Raw genomic sequence first — 16310 nt, 5'->3', positions numbered from 1 at the left:
ACAATGTACGAAAATGCAGTGAAATACGTTGAGTTAGAGATTTTCACGAAAACACCACTATTTCAACTTTCAATTGAATTTTGTGCCAAATACTGATTTCCAATGGCATCAATCAACATCTGAGATTGACAAAATAATTTTCAGTACCTCTTACGTCTTTCCATCCCTCCACATCACCTCAATATAATATCCTCAAAAGTCTGAGGAAAATTACATGGAAAAGGAGTATCTATTCAACTATGCAAATACATCGATTTATAGTAATCAAGTCTTTAGGAATAGAATAAAGGGCTCTTTACTAGCTTTGTTGAGATACAAGATAAGTTATGTTGATTTTCAAGTAATTAAGATTGTAGTGGTAGGATATTCATATAGTGAATTTTATTAATTTTAACCCTTTAAGGACGATTGGAACACCGGTGTTCCATAAAGAAAATAATTTTTCCTGACTACCTAAAGTTATTAGTCTGTACATAATTGTAAAGTAGAAGGTTGCAGCAATCTAGAATATTTTTTGCAAGTCTCTAGCTATTTGCTATGTAGTAAATATTTAAGCTAAAAATGACGAATTTCTAAACTCTCAAATTCATAATTGATTTTATTTATTTTTTATACTTCCAATTTTTTTTTGAGCAAAACTCTTTTTGCAATAAATACTACAATACTCATACGTAATATTTTTCATTAAAGCGAAAAATATTATTCATTGGTATTGTGAGAAAAATTACTTAAATTTTTGGGCTATTTTTGTCCCTATCGTTCATAGAACGCATTAAGATAAATTAAAAAAAAGTGAATGCTAATCACTTTTTTTTTAATTGATTGAAATGATATCACGCTGTTTGTCCATCTGTCCCTGTGTCCGTCTGTCCATCTATCCGTTTGTGTCTGTCCGTCCAGCTGTCGCCAGCTCTAGAAGCCAAACGGTTAAAGGTAAAGACTTGGGACTTTCGGGGGACCCTCCCATAAGTCGACCCTGGGACCATTAAGCATTAAGGACATACGTGGGTCACGCAGACTTAAAAACACAGCATATTTCCTTGACATCTTTTTTCAAAATAAAAAAAAAATTATTCGAGCTCTTAAAAATATAATTGTGCAACATTTTAACTATGTTTGTTACTGAAAAGTATCTTTTTTTTTTTCAAAAAATCGTTTCTAAAATTAGGTCTCAGCAGTTTCAAGATTAAAAAAATATAGTTTAAATGTTGTACTTTTATATGCTTAAGAACTTAAAATAAAAATTTTTTATGTTGAGAAAAAAAAGAAATTTGGGAAAATATGATGTTTTCCAGTCTTTTCGACCCACGTAACCTCTGAATCATTCCCCTCCAAAACTATGTATTTTGGGTTTGCTCGAAAACGTGTCGTGTCGTGACATATCCTCCTTAGATGAAAATACTGTTAAATCATTCCTAATTCCGGGTTTTCAAGGTTATATGTTAAAGAGGCTATAGAGAGCGCATTTATCAACCGAATGGGATCGTATTTGAACTTGTTGGCACGGTCTTGGAATTTTTGACATTCTTGAACCGGCTACAATCGATTATGAAAAGATAATAAACCGATTCATAACCGATAAGTAATTTTTATTAGAAAATCAATTGTATTACTTTTAAGCTATTTTGAGCGATCTCATTCAATCGGTTTAATAAATTGAGATTAAATAATTACATTGAGTAAATAAAACGAATTTGAAAAACACAAAAAAGTCGGATACAAGCATGATATGATTTGATACAATAATATGATTGATATGATTTGATTTACATCGTAATCCCCAAAACAATTCTTATGATTTTCTTTATTTTCGTATAAATTTTATGGTTAGTGCTCCAGGGATACTTTTTGATTATATACAGTCAATGGCCTCTATTTAATGATAATATTCCTATTTTTCGAGTTTAATAGGTCAAAAACCTTAAAAGTTCATATAAGAGCTCCTTTGTAAAACAAAATTAGCTTTATTGGAAAAGTTTTGAATATCCTAACATATTAGGAGCCCTTCCAATTATTTATTAATAAGTTAGTTATGAATCTGTTTTGAATTATTTTCTATTTTATTATTTCTATGCTATTTTAAAATGTTTTCAGCTGGTTTTATGAAATTGTGAATGTTTTATAATAAAATGCTTAATATGGTTATTTTAATGATAAAATTTTTCATGATAAAAAATAATGTTGCGTGTTTGATTTCTTTCTCTTTATGTATTATTTTCATATATCGTCGTTTGGATCAGCAACTGTATTAAGTGCATTTGGTACAAGAAATGTAAATTTTCTCCATTTCATTTTTTTTTTTCAATGAAAAAGCACCATAATAGTTTTTCCTGTAATTTACAAGTAAATTTTATTACTTTATTCTCTAATTACTGGTATGAAGAATAAGATAAAAACCATAATAGAGTACCATGCGCAGATCATTGTTTTTGCAACCTTTTAACAATTTGTTTTAGCGTCTCAATATTCAATTTGTAATGGATTTTACAATATTATACATATTTCAAAATTATTGTCAAGTAATTGTAAATGATGTATAAATCTTTAGAATTTACAGCCGTATAATTTGAACAACTATAAACATGTTTATTATTGGGATGTTTAACTGTCTTAAGAACAATGGCAGACTGAGATCAAATTGTCAAGATCGTTAAAATGTCTCTCAAGTGTCTGTCAAGGCAGTGAAATATATCATTGATTGCCCCATTAGCACCACAGGAAATCCAAGAAGAGTCGAACATGAACATCAAGCATTTAACAGGAGCTCTAACGATGGTATTAATGACAATTCAATGAAGCAAAATTAATGTGAAGTCAGAAACTCTGCCCGAAATATCATAGAGTAGAAGCCTCATATATAAATACTTCTATAAAAGCAAATTTGCATTTTAATGTGTTCCAATGGATAGCATTGAGAATAGTCCAAAAATCTGGTTTATGATATTCCCATTAATACAAAATCAATGAACGAGTTTTTGGCGCGAGGATTTCACATGCGTGGAGTGTTCCACTGAAATATCAGTCCCCAGTGAATTTATCTCTCAAGATCACGATCAAAATCATCTTGTGGAGAATTCATCTCCACAAAACGCTCCTCTTTCTCTTGCTGACAGGGAAATTGGGGCGGAGGAGTATTTGGTGCGTTGCTGCATTTATAAACAGAGCAATTCATGGAGATTCAATTTATTATTCAAGGAGTGTCCCATGTGTGTTGGCTGTTCGATACAACAGTCAAGAATTCCCTCTTTTTTACCATATTCACACTCCACTGGTACCAAGTCAGTGCCTAGACACAATAAGGTTTGGATGAAAAACAAAATATAGCAACTTTTTTTTATGTCTCGAACAAATCAAGATTTTTCTCACATTTCTCTCTATAATGCTCAGAGATTCTCTGAATCATCTATATCTATCTTCCTAATAAAATCACAAGCGATTCAATTTTGCAAAAATATTTTTTTCGACAGATGACACTATTTTTTTTAAAAGAATTTCGCTATTTCGATTTTGCATGGTATTTCAAGATTGTTTAATTCTCCTGTGAATAAAAAAAAGCTCTTTGATTTATTCTCCCTGCGAGAGTATCCACACCTTTTAACCTCCTTTTATTCCCTCACTCAAATGGCAAACAATAAACATAAATCACAGAAATTATTCTGAATAATAAACATGTGGTAATCAAATGGAAAGACGCATGAGATGTTGAATGTCTCTTTGGAGTGAATCGACGAAAAAAATGCCAGTGTATAGGGCTTCAAGTAAGGCGCTCGACTTCAATAAAAATCCCACAAGTGAAAAAATTATTCTTTCACAAGGATAAAAACCACCAAACAGTCGACTTCTTTGTCCCATCCTCTCTTGTTTTCATTTTTGGGTCTAGATCTTTTGTCAATCTCTGGGAATTTTTACGAAGTTTTCAAAAAATAAATAAATAAAAAGAAGAAGAAAGGCGTCACTGAGGCGAAAAGATCGGCAAGTCCTTTTCTCACGCATGGCCAATGAGCTCGATCATCGATTGAGGTCTCATGCTTGTGAGGGAGATCATATGACAATAGGGTTCAAGGAGACGTATAGTATATTATTTCCTTTGAAATCTTAAAATGCAATAATCTGTAGTAAGGAAGTGTGGGGAAATTTCAGACAAGATTTTCGAAAATATAAAAATTGAGATATTAATTTTTTTTTCTAATAACTTCAAATTGAAAGCTGGACATAATGAGCTTGAGTATTGTTAAGAAACTTTTGGCAAATGATTCTGAATAAAACTTCAGCTAACTGATAATGCTCCACCCTTCTCTATTCGATCTTTAACTATAAAGAATTTGACTTGTGTCACTATCGTATTTTTGACATCCATGTGTATGAATTTTACTGATGTGGAGTGGAAAACGTTTAAAATGCCATTATTCTGAAATTAAATGTCAGCCCGAAGTGTTTAGTGTAATTACTATGGACAATTTCCTTCTGTGTTGACTGGAATTAGGCAAGCAAATTGATTGAATTATAAATGTGTAACTAGAAGTTAAGAGGGATATTGATTTAAAGATTTTACTGTTCGAATTCTACCAAGAGAGCAATAATCCTTTGTTTTTTGATTTCTAAAATCATTACGAAAATACTGTTGAATGGTATTAAGATGCCTTCCTTTTCTGAGACCTGACGGATATTCTGATCTCTTGAATTTTATCGGTATTCGTCAGAATGTTTTTATTTTGAAAAACGAAAGTACATTCTGACGAACACCGGAAGAATGAAGAGAACGGGGTACTAAGATGATTTTTCAATGGTCACATTGTATAAGGGCTGTAGAAAGCATATTATCAACAGAATCGAATCGTGTTTCAGCTCGTTGGAAAGGTCTTGGAATTTCTGGCAAGTCTGAATTGGTTCCAGGCAATTACGAACTGGTTACGTACCGATAACCAATTTTTATCAAAAATGCAGTTGTGTTACCTATTTGGGCGATCTTTTGAGTGATTTATAAATCGGTTGAAACCATTTGTGAAGCAGTAACCTAAAAACTTAGAGAACTTAGTTCAATAATCCAAAACTACTTATGGGGTATAGAATTTAATCGCGTGTTCCGCGTGTTCGAGTATTTCGCAAAGTTGGGACACTTTACGACTCTGCCTTAGGTGTGATTTTTACAATCGGAAATGACTAGGGTTTAGTAGGGGAAACCGGGGCACAATCAGCCCTCAAATGAAACTCTTCTTTGCATACAATTTATGAAAAATGTTTTGTAGAGCGCGGTGCAAGTTCGTCGACTGGGTTGACATGTGTCGAATAAGCCTCAAGTGTCAACCCAGTCGACTGTCGTATCTCACCAATCCTAATCTTTTATTCCTTTGACATGCCCAACGATTACCATTTTTATGCGTGCCGAACAATTCATTCTCACCGTGGTGTCACATATTGGATGAGATCATATATTCTGTCACTAGAACAGGTTGAAAGTTTGGAGTGGTATATCTCAGCTCCTGATGAACATAATTGGATGAGTGAACTATTGTTGAAAAGCTTGGTTCATAAGCTTTTAGAATCTGGTATACTTAATCTGCTATGGATAAACCATGGTCATCCAGAACCATTTATGTCGAAGAAGATACTTCTTGCAACGTCTTTTTTGGCCATCTACTGCTGGGACCAGGAGTGACCCACTTTTCTCGCACATGGACTGTTCGTTAGAGGAACTCAAAAGGTACAATTTGTGGAAGAAACTTTTTTTTTGGACATCTTACTTTTTTTATTCATCGACTTTTGCAAGAATTTTAACATTTTACACGCATAGAAAAAAATGACAGAAATCCTTCTATCTCATTTTCTGGACAAACTAATGAAGATATCGACTTGGAATGTTCTAAGTACTCCCCCATAAGTTGATCCAAGGAATCCAAATATCACATCAATTTCATCCCCATGTCTATCCTTCCCCTCCAGAAACCACTCTTTTAGGATTTCTGTCATTTTTTCCTTGCGTTTAACACTTCAAAATTCTTGCAAAAGTCGATGAATAAAAAAAAGTAAGATGTCCAAAAAAAAAGTTTCTTCTACAAATTATACCCTTTGAGTTCCTCTAACAAACAGTCCTTGTGCGAGAATTGTGGGTCACTCCTGGTCCCAGCAGTAGATGGTCAAAAATTACGCTGCAAAAAGTGTCTTCTTCGACATAAATGGTTCTGGATGACCATGGTTTATCCATAGCAGATTAAGTATACCAGATTCTAAAAGCTAATGAACCAAGCTTTCCAACAATAGTTCACTCATCCAATTATGTACATCAGGATCTGAGATATATCACTCCAAACTTTCAACCTCTTCTAGTGACAGAATATATGATCTCATCTAATATAAGATTAATATTAATATTAAGAAAAGCCGGAGAGAGGGGTATATAGTATGCAAAATTTCAAATGGAATATCACATGTGTTAGAAAGAGTACACTCTAGTGGAGTAATACGATAAGTAAGATATTACTGTTCGTATTAATTGCTTTCTGAATCGTATTACAGTCAATTTTCCATGCGTGCCAACTGTGATTCGGTCAGTTTTCGAGCGAAACACAAGACAGAGGCAAGATAAAACTCAGTGGTGGCTTTGTACTCAGTGGTCAAATAAGAAAAAAAGCAAGATAAAACACTTTGCTATCATTTTTACCATTCCTCCAGTTCAGAAAATAGGTAGGTGTTTACTTTAAATAAATAATGGTCTGTTCTATATTTTTTCCGTGGCAGAATGTAACATCCCACACTGTCTCATTTTACCCCTAGTTGATTCTGCCCTGATTTCCCTTAGTGCAAAATATTCTAGATAAGTGTTTTATTTCTGGACTTTTTGAACTCTAATATTTACAGTAGAACCCCGCTATAGGTCATCGCTCTATAGTCCACAATTTATCGACCGTTGATTTCAAAACACTGATTTTAAGTTAGGTTATGTTTTTTAGTACGCGACATGCAATGTTGTCATAAATATTTTAATATTTTGGGCAAACTTAATTGAATAGTTGTGATAATTGTGATCCATAATGAAGAGAGCGAGGACAAGTACCACGATCGGAAAGAAAGTGGAAGCCCCGTCGAGCAATATCAATAGTAAAAGTCGTTGATAATTTTAAAAAATGACATGGACTATAGTGCGACCCAAGTGTCAAATCTGGAACCAAATATGGCCTATAGCGAGACTCTACTGTAGTTGCAATTTTGATGCGTTTTAGTGTTGTTCTTGTGGTTTTTCATTATAAATGAATTTATAATTGTGATTAGATTTGATTTAGAGTTTTTCTGGCATACTTTGCAAAATATAGAACATTATTAATAAATTTGATAATTTGTATATTGTTTGAAAATTGTTAAAACGTATTCTCCATGAATGTATAGCAGAGAAAATTAAATGACTTTTAAGTCATGTTCAGAGTGTTGGATGAAATATTTATAATGACTGGCACTAACAGGAGGATTTGTCTGAAAGGGGATGAAATTTCAAGAGACTGCAACAATTTAAATGGACTCTGTTTCTTGTCACTCAAGTGCCTCAACTTGAGTATTTGTCGTCAGCCAGGCAATGGAAGGAAGTTGTAGACAAAGACATCTCTTGTAAAGTCCAGAGACTTGCAGCAATGTGGGAAGGGAAGAATGGGAAATTGGTACAAAGTGTTTCAATAGCACCATGATGTTTAAAAGGAACTTCCATTGAATGATCCTTCTTTCGAAATTAGTCCAATACTTTGTGGTTTATCAGCCAAAGTGCTGAGGAAATATTGAGTCTTGTTTGGCGAAATGTTTGCTGATGGTGACAAATTGCCTACCATCCTCCCACCCAAAAAAGCAAGTATATCTGCTAGAGATGCTTTTCGGTGTGATGAATGATGCACCCAAATCCCTTCTTCTTCATTCTGACCACAAACTCCAAAACATTTTAACTCATATTTTGTGTCGTGCTGGAAATTTTCCAAAGTGTTGGAATTTCAATGATATTCGGGCAAGTCTTCGTTTTTCTAACACTGGATGAGATAGCCCCAGCATCGTTCACGGTAATGAACTCTTAGAATGTCTATGAGTTCTATCCCGAAAATTGCGTGGGCGAAGCCTCAGAATTTGTCACTGACTCGACAAGAGAATCTCCGAAAATCTTTTTTTATGCGGTTCATCTCGCTGTTCTCTCTTTCCTTTACTTCTTCCACATAATAAATAATTTTTCCGCCTCCACGAGCAACTCGATTCCAAGCTCGTCATTCCCTATGTTGTGTTTAGTTGATGATATGTGTCCCACAAAAAAATATGTGAGGGGAGTAAAGAAGTGAGATGAATTGGAAACCCGATAAGACTCATCTTCTTTTATTATTGTATGTCTCAAATTGAGTTTTTCTTCGCTTCCTCCACCTTTAATTCTTCGAGAGCATATTACTTTCGAAGAAGGAATCATGCGGATAAAATACTTCTCCAATAACCACATTGTGTAATTGTCCACAGAAACTCGCCAAAATAACGAGGGAATTGTTATTGAGACTTTGGTTAATCAAGTGGAATAAATTGAGGATAAATTTCGCTGACTTTAAAATTAACACGTTGCCAAATGCCAAGATGTTTGCCCTTCTTGGAACTAGGAACTTTTATGGTGATATGAGTGTATATATTATAATATGGCAGAAATGTCTCAAGGATCGCGAGTAAGTGATTCGGAAAACTCTAAAATGTTGAGTTACTCCTTGGAATAGGGATTTTTTTTGAAGCCATTGTGTCCTTTTTCCATCATATGATATTATCAGCACTTTTCCAATTTACCACTCGGTTTACAACATATTCAGCGTCATTCCAAAACACAACATTTAATGTTTATTCAATAGCGACTTTTGGTGCATAAACGCAGAGTTGCAAGAAATGAAAAATTTAGAGATTATAGTTCAGTTGCCAATCCAAAATTTTAGGTATTTATTAAATTTTTAAATATAAAGAGAAAAAGAAAATCTTTTAATTTTTTAGAGAATCAACAAATTGTTGACAGTCTCTGCGTTTTGATGAAAAATCAAAGAAAATAAGTAGGGGTAGGTTTTGCAGCCTCGTAATGTTGCAGCCAAGTAAAAGTTAATTTTTTTCTAAGTTACTAAATGCATCTCATCCATGGCCATATATTCTTATAGCTAGCCCAGTACCTCACATCTCTTAACAAACTTGGGATCAGTCCTTTTTCTAGGTTCAAAAACCAAAAATAAAAAATGGGCCTAAAAATAAAATTTTTATCTGTAATATTTTATCTATTTTTTCATATTGCAAGTATTTTCGAAAAAAAAACAACTGTTGTTACAAGTTATGAGGGTTTATCAGGGTTAATTTACAGTGAATGTCTTTTACTCGAAAGAGGACGTTTTTGTGAGTGAAGGAAAATTCACGAAGATAACCACCTTGGTAGTTCTGGACAATTGAACTTTGCAGCTTTGCAAAAATATCTATCAAAATTATTGAACAATGACTTTGAGAACTTCCCTCATCACTGTTTTGAGTTACACTATGCACGTCGCTCTGGAATATTTGACTTATCCAGAGATTCCATTGAATCAGTTTACAAGAAAATTGGGATATTAAATATTTTTTTCACGAAAATTTCGAAGAAAAACATGAACTTTCACAGCGAAATGAGATTTCATTAGATGTTTTTGTTTTGCTTATATCAAATCAAACATTAAGCTTTAATTTGGGTAAGGTGAATCTTTCATTTACTGAGAGAAATCCGAAAAAGTTAAAATAACATTTTGGAAATGTTAATTTTACCCTGCATTATTGATCCGAAATCGGTGTAAATGTAATGCTTTTTAGGTGTATTAGGGGTTAATGTTACCCTTTTTCATGTTAATTTTACCATTAAAAGGCGTAAAATTAACTTTAAAAAATGTTGATATATTTTTACACCTAAAAAATGTTAAAGTTATGAGAGAAAAAAGTTAATCGCACCCCCGTTTTTTTCTTAATGTTGTCTATTCGTTGTATTTTGAACATATCTCATCAAATTTTCCACATTTCACTTTAAGCTGGTCACTGGTAATTTTCAAAATCAGTGCTGTTCAAAACATGTTCCGTAAGACCTGGAGGTGTTAGAGGAAATACTAGTATTACAATAGACTTGATTATGAAAGAATCACAGCTAACTGGCTGTCAGAATGTAGTGCAAAAATAGTTTTATAAGTGTCAGAAAAACATCTCTTAGAAAAATTGCACATAAGTCATGTCAAAACGCATAAACCGTTTAAGCAATGAAAGTCCCATCTAAACAGTGATGTGGAAATTTTTGTGTCCGGTATGATGTTTCTGGTGAAAATGAGGCGCACATAGGTGGGGAAAATTTTGTACGTAGCTGAGCAAACCAGGACAATTACGTAAAATTCGTCACTAAATTTTAAGCCAGGAATTTTGTGATGTAAAACAATAAACCTAATAAGAATTTTTTTTTGACATAGTGGCATGGTTTATTCGGTTTGTATCGCATTTAGTAAAAAAATCTTAAATCTTGAACATCACTTTCCGTACGAAGCTGCACAAGCTGCCCCTACGCATTGGTCACTCCGATAAGACAGTATTTTCGTAAAAACGTTTAGTAAATGTAAATTCATCAAAACTAAGGAATATTCTAGGCAAAACATAAATTCAGAAGATCTCGAATATTAAGTTTGTAAAATTTGAAAATATAGGATTAGATAAAGAAAAGTTATGTAAGCGATCTCGATACCTTATAAGCATTCAGTGTATGACAATAAAGTGGTCGTCAGACTAGAGGTTTAGCCCAGTTCCCAAAGGTCTCAAAATATATTATAGCAATCAATTTTATTGGTTTTTAAAATCTAATTAATTATTTTCTCTTAATATCCAATAAATAAGTCAAATTTTTAACAAAAAATTTGATTGATAGGGAATTAGATAAGTTTAGACATATGGCTAATCTTTAGGTCTGAAGCTCGCACAAAGGATTAATGTTTACTGTTAAATTTTACAGGCTAAATATTTTCGAGGATCAGCCTAAGTCTTTATTTACTTAAATAACTTTACTTACTTACTAGCTTAAGTCTTTACTTTCTTACTGACTGAAAAATCGAAATGCATTTTTTCACTGACCAAACTCCAAATTCCCGTCTGTATTCCTTTAAGAAATTGCTAAATCTCTGCGAAAATTAATGATGAATTTATGTAAATACTTTGAAAGAAAAAGTTTTTAATGCAACTTACATCTTGTAAAAAGTCTGTAAAAGGAATGTTGATCCCCAGTTTGACAAAACCGTATTTGCATATTTTATATGAATGAAAATCTTTTAGACAAACTTTTTTAACAAGATTATTTTACTCATTTTACTCGTCTATTGACAGAAAATTTCATATTCTAATATGAAACTACTGACAAACAAGTGATAAACTATCTCGGTGCATCTATCTTGGTCTAGTAATCTAGTATAAACTCACATGTTTGTATTTCAACTCTCATAGGAATAATACTGTTAATGGGAATTTCATCGTGAATTTGTGGTTCCATTTACAGACGAAAATAAGAGTGGTGTGATATATTTTCAGAGGGTCAACAAGATTTTTTTATAGCCCAATTTCCTCTCTAAAAAGGAATCTGACGACTTTTGCATTTAAAACATTTTCTTCTTTTATTTTTCAATTTTCTCATGTTTCACTGTATGGGGTACATTGGATTAATACGACCGTATTGGTCATATTAATTTCACCCATAATTCTGACTTTTATTGATATTGGAGAAGATGAATACGAGTTTGTTAATAGTTTGTTATTAGGTTGGCATTAAGAATGCCATTAATTTGTCATATACTTAACAATATGACTTTTTCTTGTCCTCCATACGTTCAATGTACAGAATTGATTATTTATATCAACCATTTGACGTATCGTTCGATAAAAATTGATGGTAGGAAATGGGTAGTTGAGGAAAAGTGTATATAAAACACCCACGATTGCGACAAAATCACATACAAGAAGAGTAAATGCTGGAAATGTTGAGCTCTGGTGTGTGATTTTGCCTCATGAAAACATTTTCCTGTAATCAGTTGGGTAGGAATAACATTTGAATTAATTGAGTGAGACTTGGTGTGCCAGGACATACCCATGAGAGAGAGATAGAATAAGGATTTTGGGCTCTTTTTGGGTGTACGAGAATCTCACTATATATGTATGTAGGAAAATTGTCCAACATGTGGAAAATTTGACTCTCCTTCTTTCTCTCACTGTCTCTTGCTCTCATTGTGACTTCAAGAGCGGGAAAAATCAACGTGACGATTGTGAAAAAAATTATGATAATTTATATTCAAGGGGAGGGTAATTTGAGGGTTTTTTATTGAATTAGGGTATGTTTTTTTTACGGGGTGGGGGGACAACAAGAGAGCAATATGTTGAAGCTTCATTTCGCCAAATACAAGACCTATATTGCTTATTTTTTGTAATGGGAAAATTCAATTGCAACTGAAATTTCCATCAAATTTATATACTCTCCTATCTAACTCTCTTTCTCCTATGTTTCTGATGAGAGAGAGTATGCTACAGAGAGAATTTCCAGTGTTGGAAAAGACGAGACTTTGGATGAAGCAAAACACAACAAAAGCTTTCAGTCGTTGTGCGATCGCCGCGCAGAATTGTTGTTTGTGCATAAGCAATAGTGCTTAACGAAATAAACTAGTCCGGGTGATAATTTTACGTATTTTCCATAGTATACAGTATATAGGTATTTTGTGTTATTTGAGTGTCATATAGTTGGTTGAGGATTGTAAATCATGTGCACTTGAGTGAAAGTGAACCAGACGGTTTTTGGGAGAGAATATATACTTAGGAGAAAGAGGAGACATTTCACCATTTGAAGTGCGAGTATGTTTTGAGTAAATTTTCACCTTGGTTTTGTGTGTGCTTGGGGAGAGGATACACGTGAAGACGAAGGACCTGTGTGCTCACTTGAAGATATTTCTCATGCGGAATGATGGTACTTCTTTTATTGAAATTCACCTCCCGCTAGGGAAAAAGTCACCCTTCACACGACAACGAGGAATGTCATACAAATCGTTATATCTCGTATTCTTTCCTTTATTATTATTATGTAACTCTGCTCTACGTTGTGTGAAAATCACACGAATTTTATGACCCATCCACCCCCAACTACCCATCCTCTTGAAAAAGACATTCAGAGATAGTGTTGAAATTGCAATCTCGAGGTGCTATAAAAAATCAGGAAGAGCAGAGGCTTGATTCTGGCAAACACTAATGAAACATTATAAATTGTGAGATACAACTTTTTTGTGTATATAATGAATATTTTCGGAATGGCAAGAATTCACAAGACACAAAAAAAGTTAAAAAAAAATATAGAAATGTTTATATGTAGTATTCGTGCTTTTTCCTTGCCTCTCCTTTACGCTTTATGGATGTTTGCCATATACACACATTTATCATGCATATGATTTTATCTAAATATCGAGAAAAATGTTTCAATTTGCAGCTTGAAGTTAAAGACAAATAGGACCAATCTTGAGATGTAAACAAATCTTGTGAATTATTGAACCTCAGGCCAATTCAATGTGTCAGATAAACTTAACATTTTATTGACATATAGAGACACACACAAAGAATAAACATAAAAGAATTCCAAGAGAATGTGCAAAAGGACAAATTAATTGTGCTACGGATGAAATCTCCAAGAAAGCTCTCAATTTCAGTTCTGTCTTCCCAATCATTCACATTTCCTCCCAGTCTCATAAGTCCTCGCTTTTCGCAGAACTCAATTGATAAGTAGATTCCGACTATAGTGTTCGAATAGTGAAATAATACGGAACTTCTGGTTCATTACTGTGATTACAATCAAGCTAAAAATATGCTTGTCTTAACAATCAGTATACCTTAAGTGACAATTTTAAAAGGAATGTTCAAGGAAGACAAGGTGATAATAAGATTTTGTACAATACACTTTTAGATGAAACAATCTTCTGTTATATATTTTTAATTTGTTTAGTACCTTAAATGCTTAAAAGTTTAATTACGTTCTTGGTAATTAACACTGTGTAACCCTACAGGTGACAAGTGCAAATTCATGTTATCATTACTAATTCACTTGAACTTCTCCTTGTTTCTCGAAGGCTTAACATCTCTAAGACTGGTTTTCCGACTTTTCGACTTTTTCAGTTTATAGAAAAGCCCTTTAAAAGCAGCAACGTAGAGAAGTTTGTGAAACTCTCGAAGTTGGAAAAATTTAAGAACTTTACTGACTTCAACTGATCTATAAATAATTTAAAATAAAAAAAACCTTTCCAACATTATCGAGAATGACCGAGAAAAAAAGGTCAGTCTTCTCAGTTTTCGGTTTTCTAAATATTTCATTCGATTTACTATCCTTTACCGTCCTTACAACTGATATTATTATTATTCGAATTGAATAAAATAAGGAAAAGGTCCCAGCGATTGGTAGTATTCCAATTACCCCTACTAATTAAAAATTAACTATTGCAATGTTAATTGCGTTTGTTCATATCTAGATCTATGTTGAACCAATTTTATGTAGTACCGTAGATGTGGGTGACTTTGTCCTTCGTGGGTGACTTTGAACCCTTCCTATTCCGTAAGCTTTTCTTTAATTCTAGCACTTAATGATGCTATTTACCGATCCGATCTACCATGTCTAATCAGTGAGCACCACACTGGTGAACATGAAAGGATCACCGGGGATCCTATGAAGGTATCCCTGTTTTGACTCTTATGTAACCGTGGAATGAACGAATGAAAACAACGAAAACATCATCTTTTGTGTTCGCTCAGATGAGAGAAATATGATATGAGTAATTAGTTTACGATTAAATAAATGTGATAAGTGTGCATACAAAATTTCAAGAGATACTAGTGATCCTATCAAGTGATCAAATATGATCCATCCTTTTGAAAAGGATTATGATCCAATTTGATCCTTTTATTTTTACCAGTACATTCTTCAACATTAGAATTAAAGAAAAGCTTACGAACAGGGGTTCAAAGTCACCCACGCAGGGTAAAGTCACCCGCATCTACGATACAAGTTTGCGATAGGGGAAGGCTTTCAGGCTTCGAACATATTATGGCATCGAATATTTCCTATTTTTCTCATGTTCCTTTAATGACCCTTACTTAATTTTATTCAGCAAATGCGTGACCTAATGCTAACCATTAAAATATATTGCCAATATTGGTCAGATTCTTTCAAGAAATATGGGAAAAAATATGAATTGTTCGAAGCCAGTGTATATGCCAAGCCTGAAAACTTTCCCCTACATCAATTTTTGTCAATTTCTATAAATAGTAAAAATTCATATGAAGAGAAATAGTTTAATGGACCACTAATATAACAATTGGCACATACAAAAATACCACACAGTGTTTTGGGACTTATACATATTTTTAACTAATTAAGGAGTATTTTTGTTAACCTATCGATCCGTGATAACCTTCCTGAAATGTTAGAAAACATTAATGGGGTTGCGGCATTATGGTCTCACTGCAGAAATTTTCAATTTTTATCACAAAATGATTTGAAGGACCACAAAATTTAAAACATTTGATGCTCTAAGAACATGATATTTCCTTAATTTTGCGATTCTTTACTGATATTTGTTCCCATTTTTAATCAATTCTGAGAGGTAATTGACGAACGTTACTGAATAAGTTTTTGACTGTTTACTGATTAATATATTTTATAAAAAAAATAATTTTGCCCTACTTGCTTAAAAGATGGGAAAGTGTTTCGGATTAATACGAAATGGAGTGTTGTACGAGATAATTGGTTTTGACTTTCTCGATTAACCAGGTAATAGACAAACGAAATAGACAGTAACCAAGTTATGACTGGTTACGTTCAAAAATTTGACGTCTGATTTGATTTTGAAATACTTTTGATATAAATCCAAAGTTGTATCAATCGATTTAAAAATATTTTTTCGAAAAGGGATTTTATTAAAATTAAGAATCTTGGAGTTCATTAAGTATATTATTTAAGTGCGTGAATTAATCACGTAAGAAAGCGCTTCAATCATTTTTTGTAAATTCAAAATAAAATCAAAATGATATATTTTTGAGAATAATTAATAATGCATTTAGTTAAAATACGAAATATAACGATTGATATATAGGTTTTATAATTATAAAAAATTGTAGGGGAGAATGGGATAGTTAACGCATGCATTACTTTTAAAAATAAAAATTTTTAAGACGAAAAAAAGTTAATTAGGAATACACACGGCTCTTCGTTATCCGGCTGACTTGGGTACAAAATGACATTTAGGTTTTTTGAATGATCAACTGTT

At 33.0% G+C, this 16310-nt stretch overlaps 1 protein-coding gene across 6 annotated transcripts in view; it reads left to right on the top strand.

The window, feature by feature from the left end:
• LOC129810416 (apoptosis-stimulating of p53 protein 2) overlaps positions 1–16310 on the top strand; it is a 188766-nt gene that overhangs the window by 72744 nt on the left and 99712 nt on the right. For 2 of the 6 annotated variants that reach the window (XM_055860877.1, XM_055860876.1), the window contains exon 1: positions 12437–12861. The exons of 2 other annotated variants lie outside the window; for them this stretch is intronic. Coding sequence is in view for 1 of the 4 variants with exons in the window: in XM_055860881.1 (XP_055716856.1) it covers positions 12968–12973 (6 nt within the window). In the remaining 3 variants the exon portion in view is untranslated. Of the gene's footprint in view, positions 1–12436; positions 12862–12892; positions 12974–16310 lie in introns of those variants that run through there. 2 more of the 6 variants (XM_055860878.1, XM_055860881.1) reach the window with 2 other exon arrangements.

The sequence above is a fragment of the Phlebotomus papatasi genome, chromosome 1 (assembly GCF_024763615.1).
Source record: "Phlebotomus papatasi isolate M1 chromosome 1, Ppap_2.1, whole genome shotgun sequence".
Taxonomy (NCBI): domain Eukaryota; kingdom Metazoa; phylum Arthropoda; class Insecta; order Diptera; family Psychodidae; genus Phlebotomus; species Phlebotomus papatasi.
This window is presented reverse-complemented; position numbering and strand designations above follow the sequence as displayed.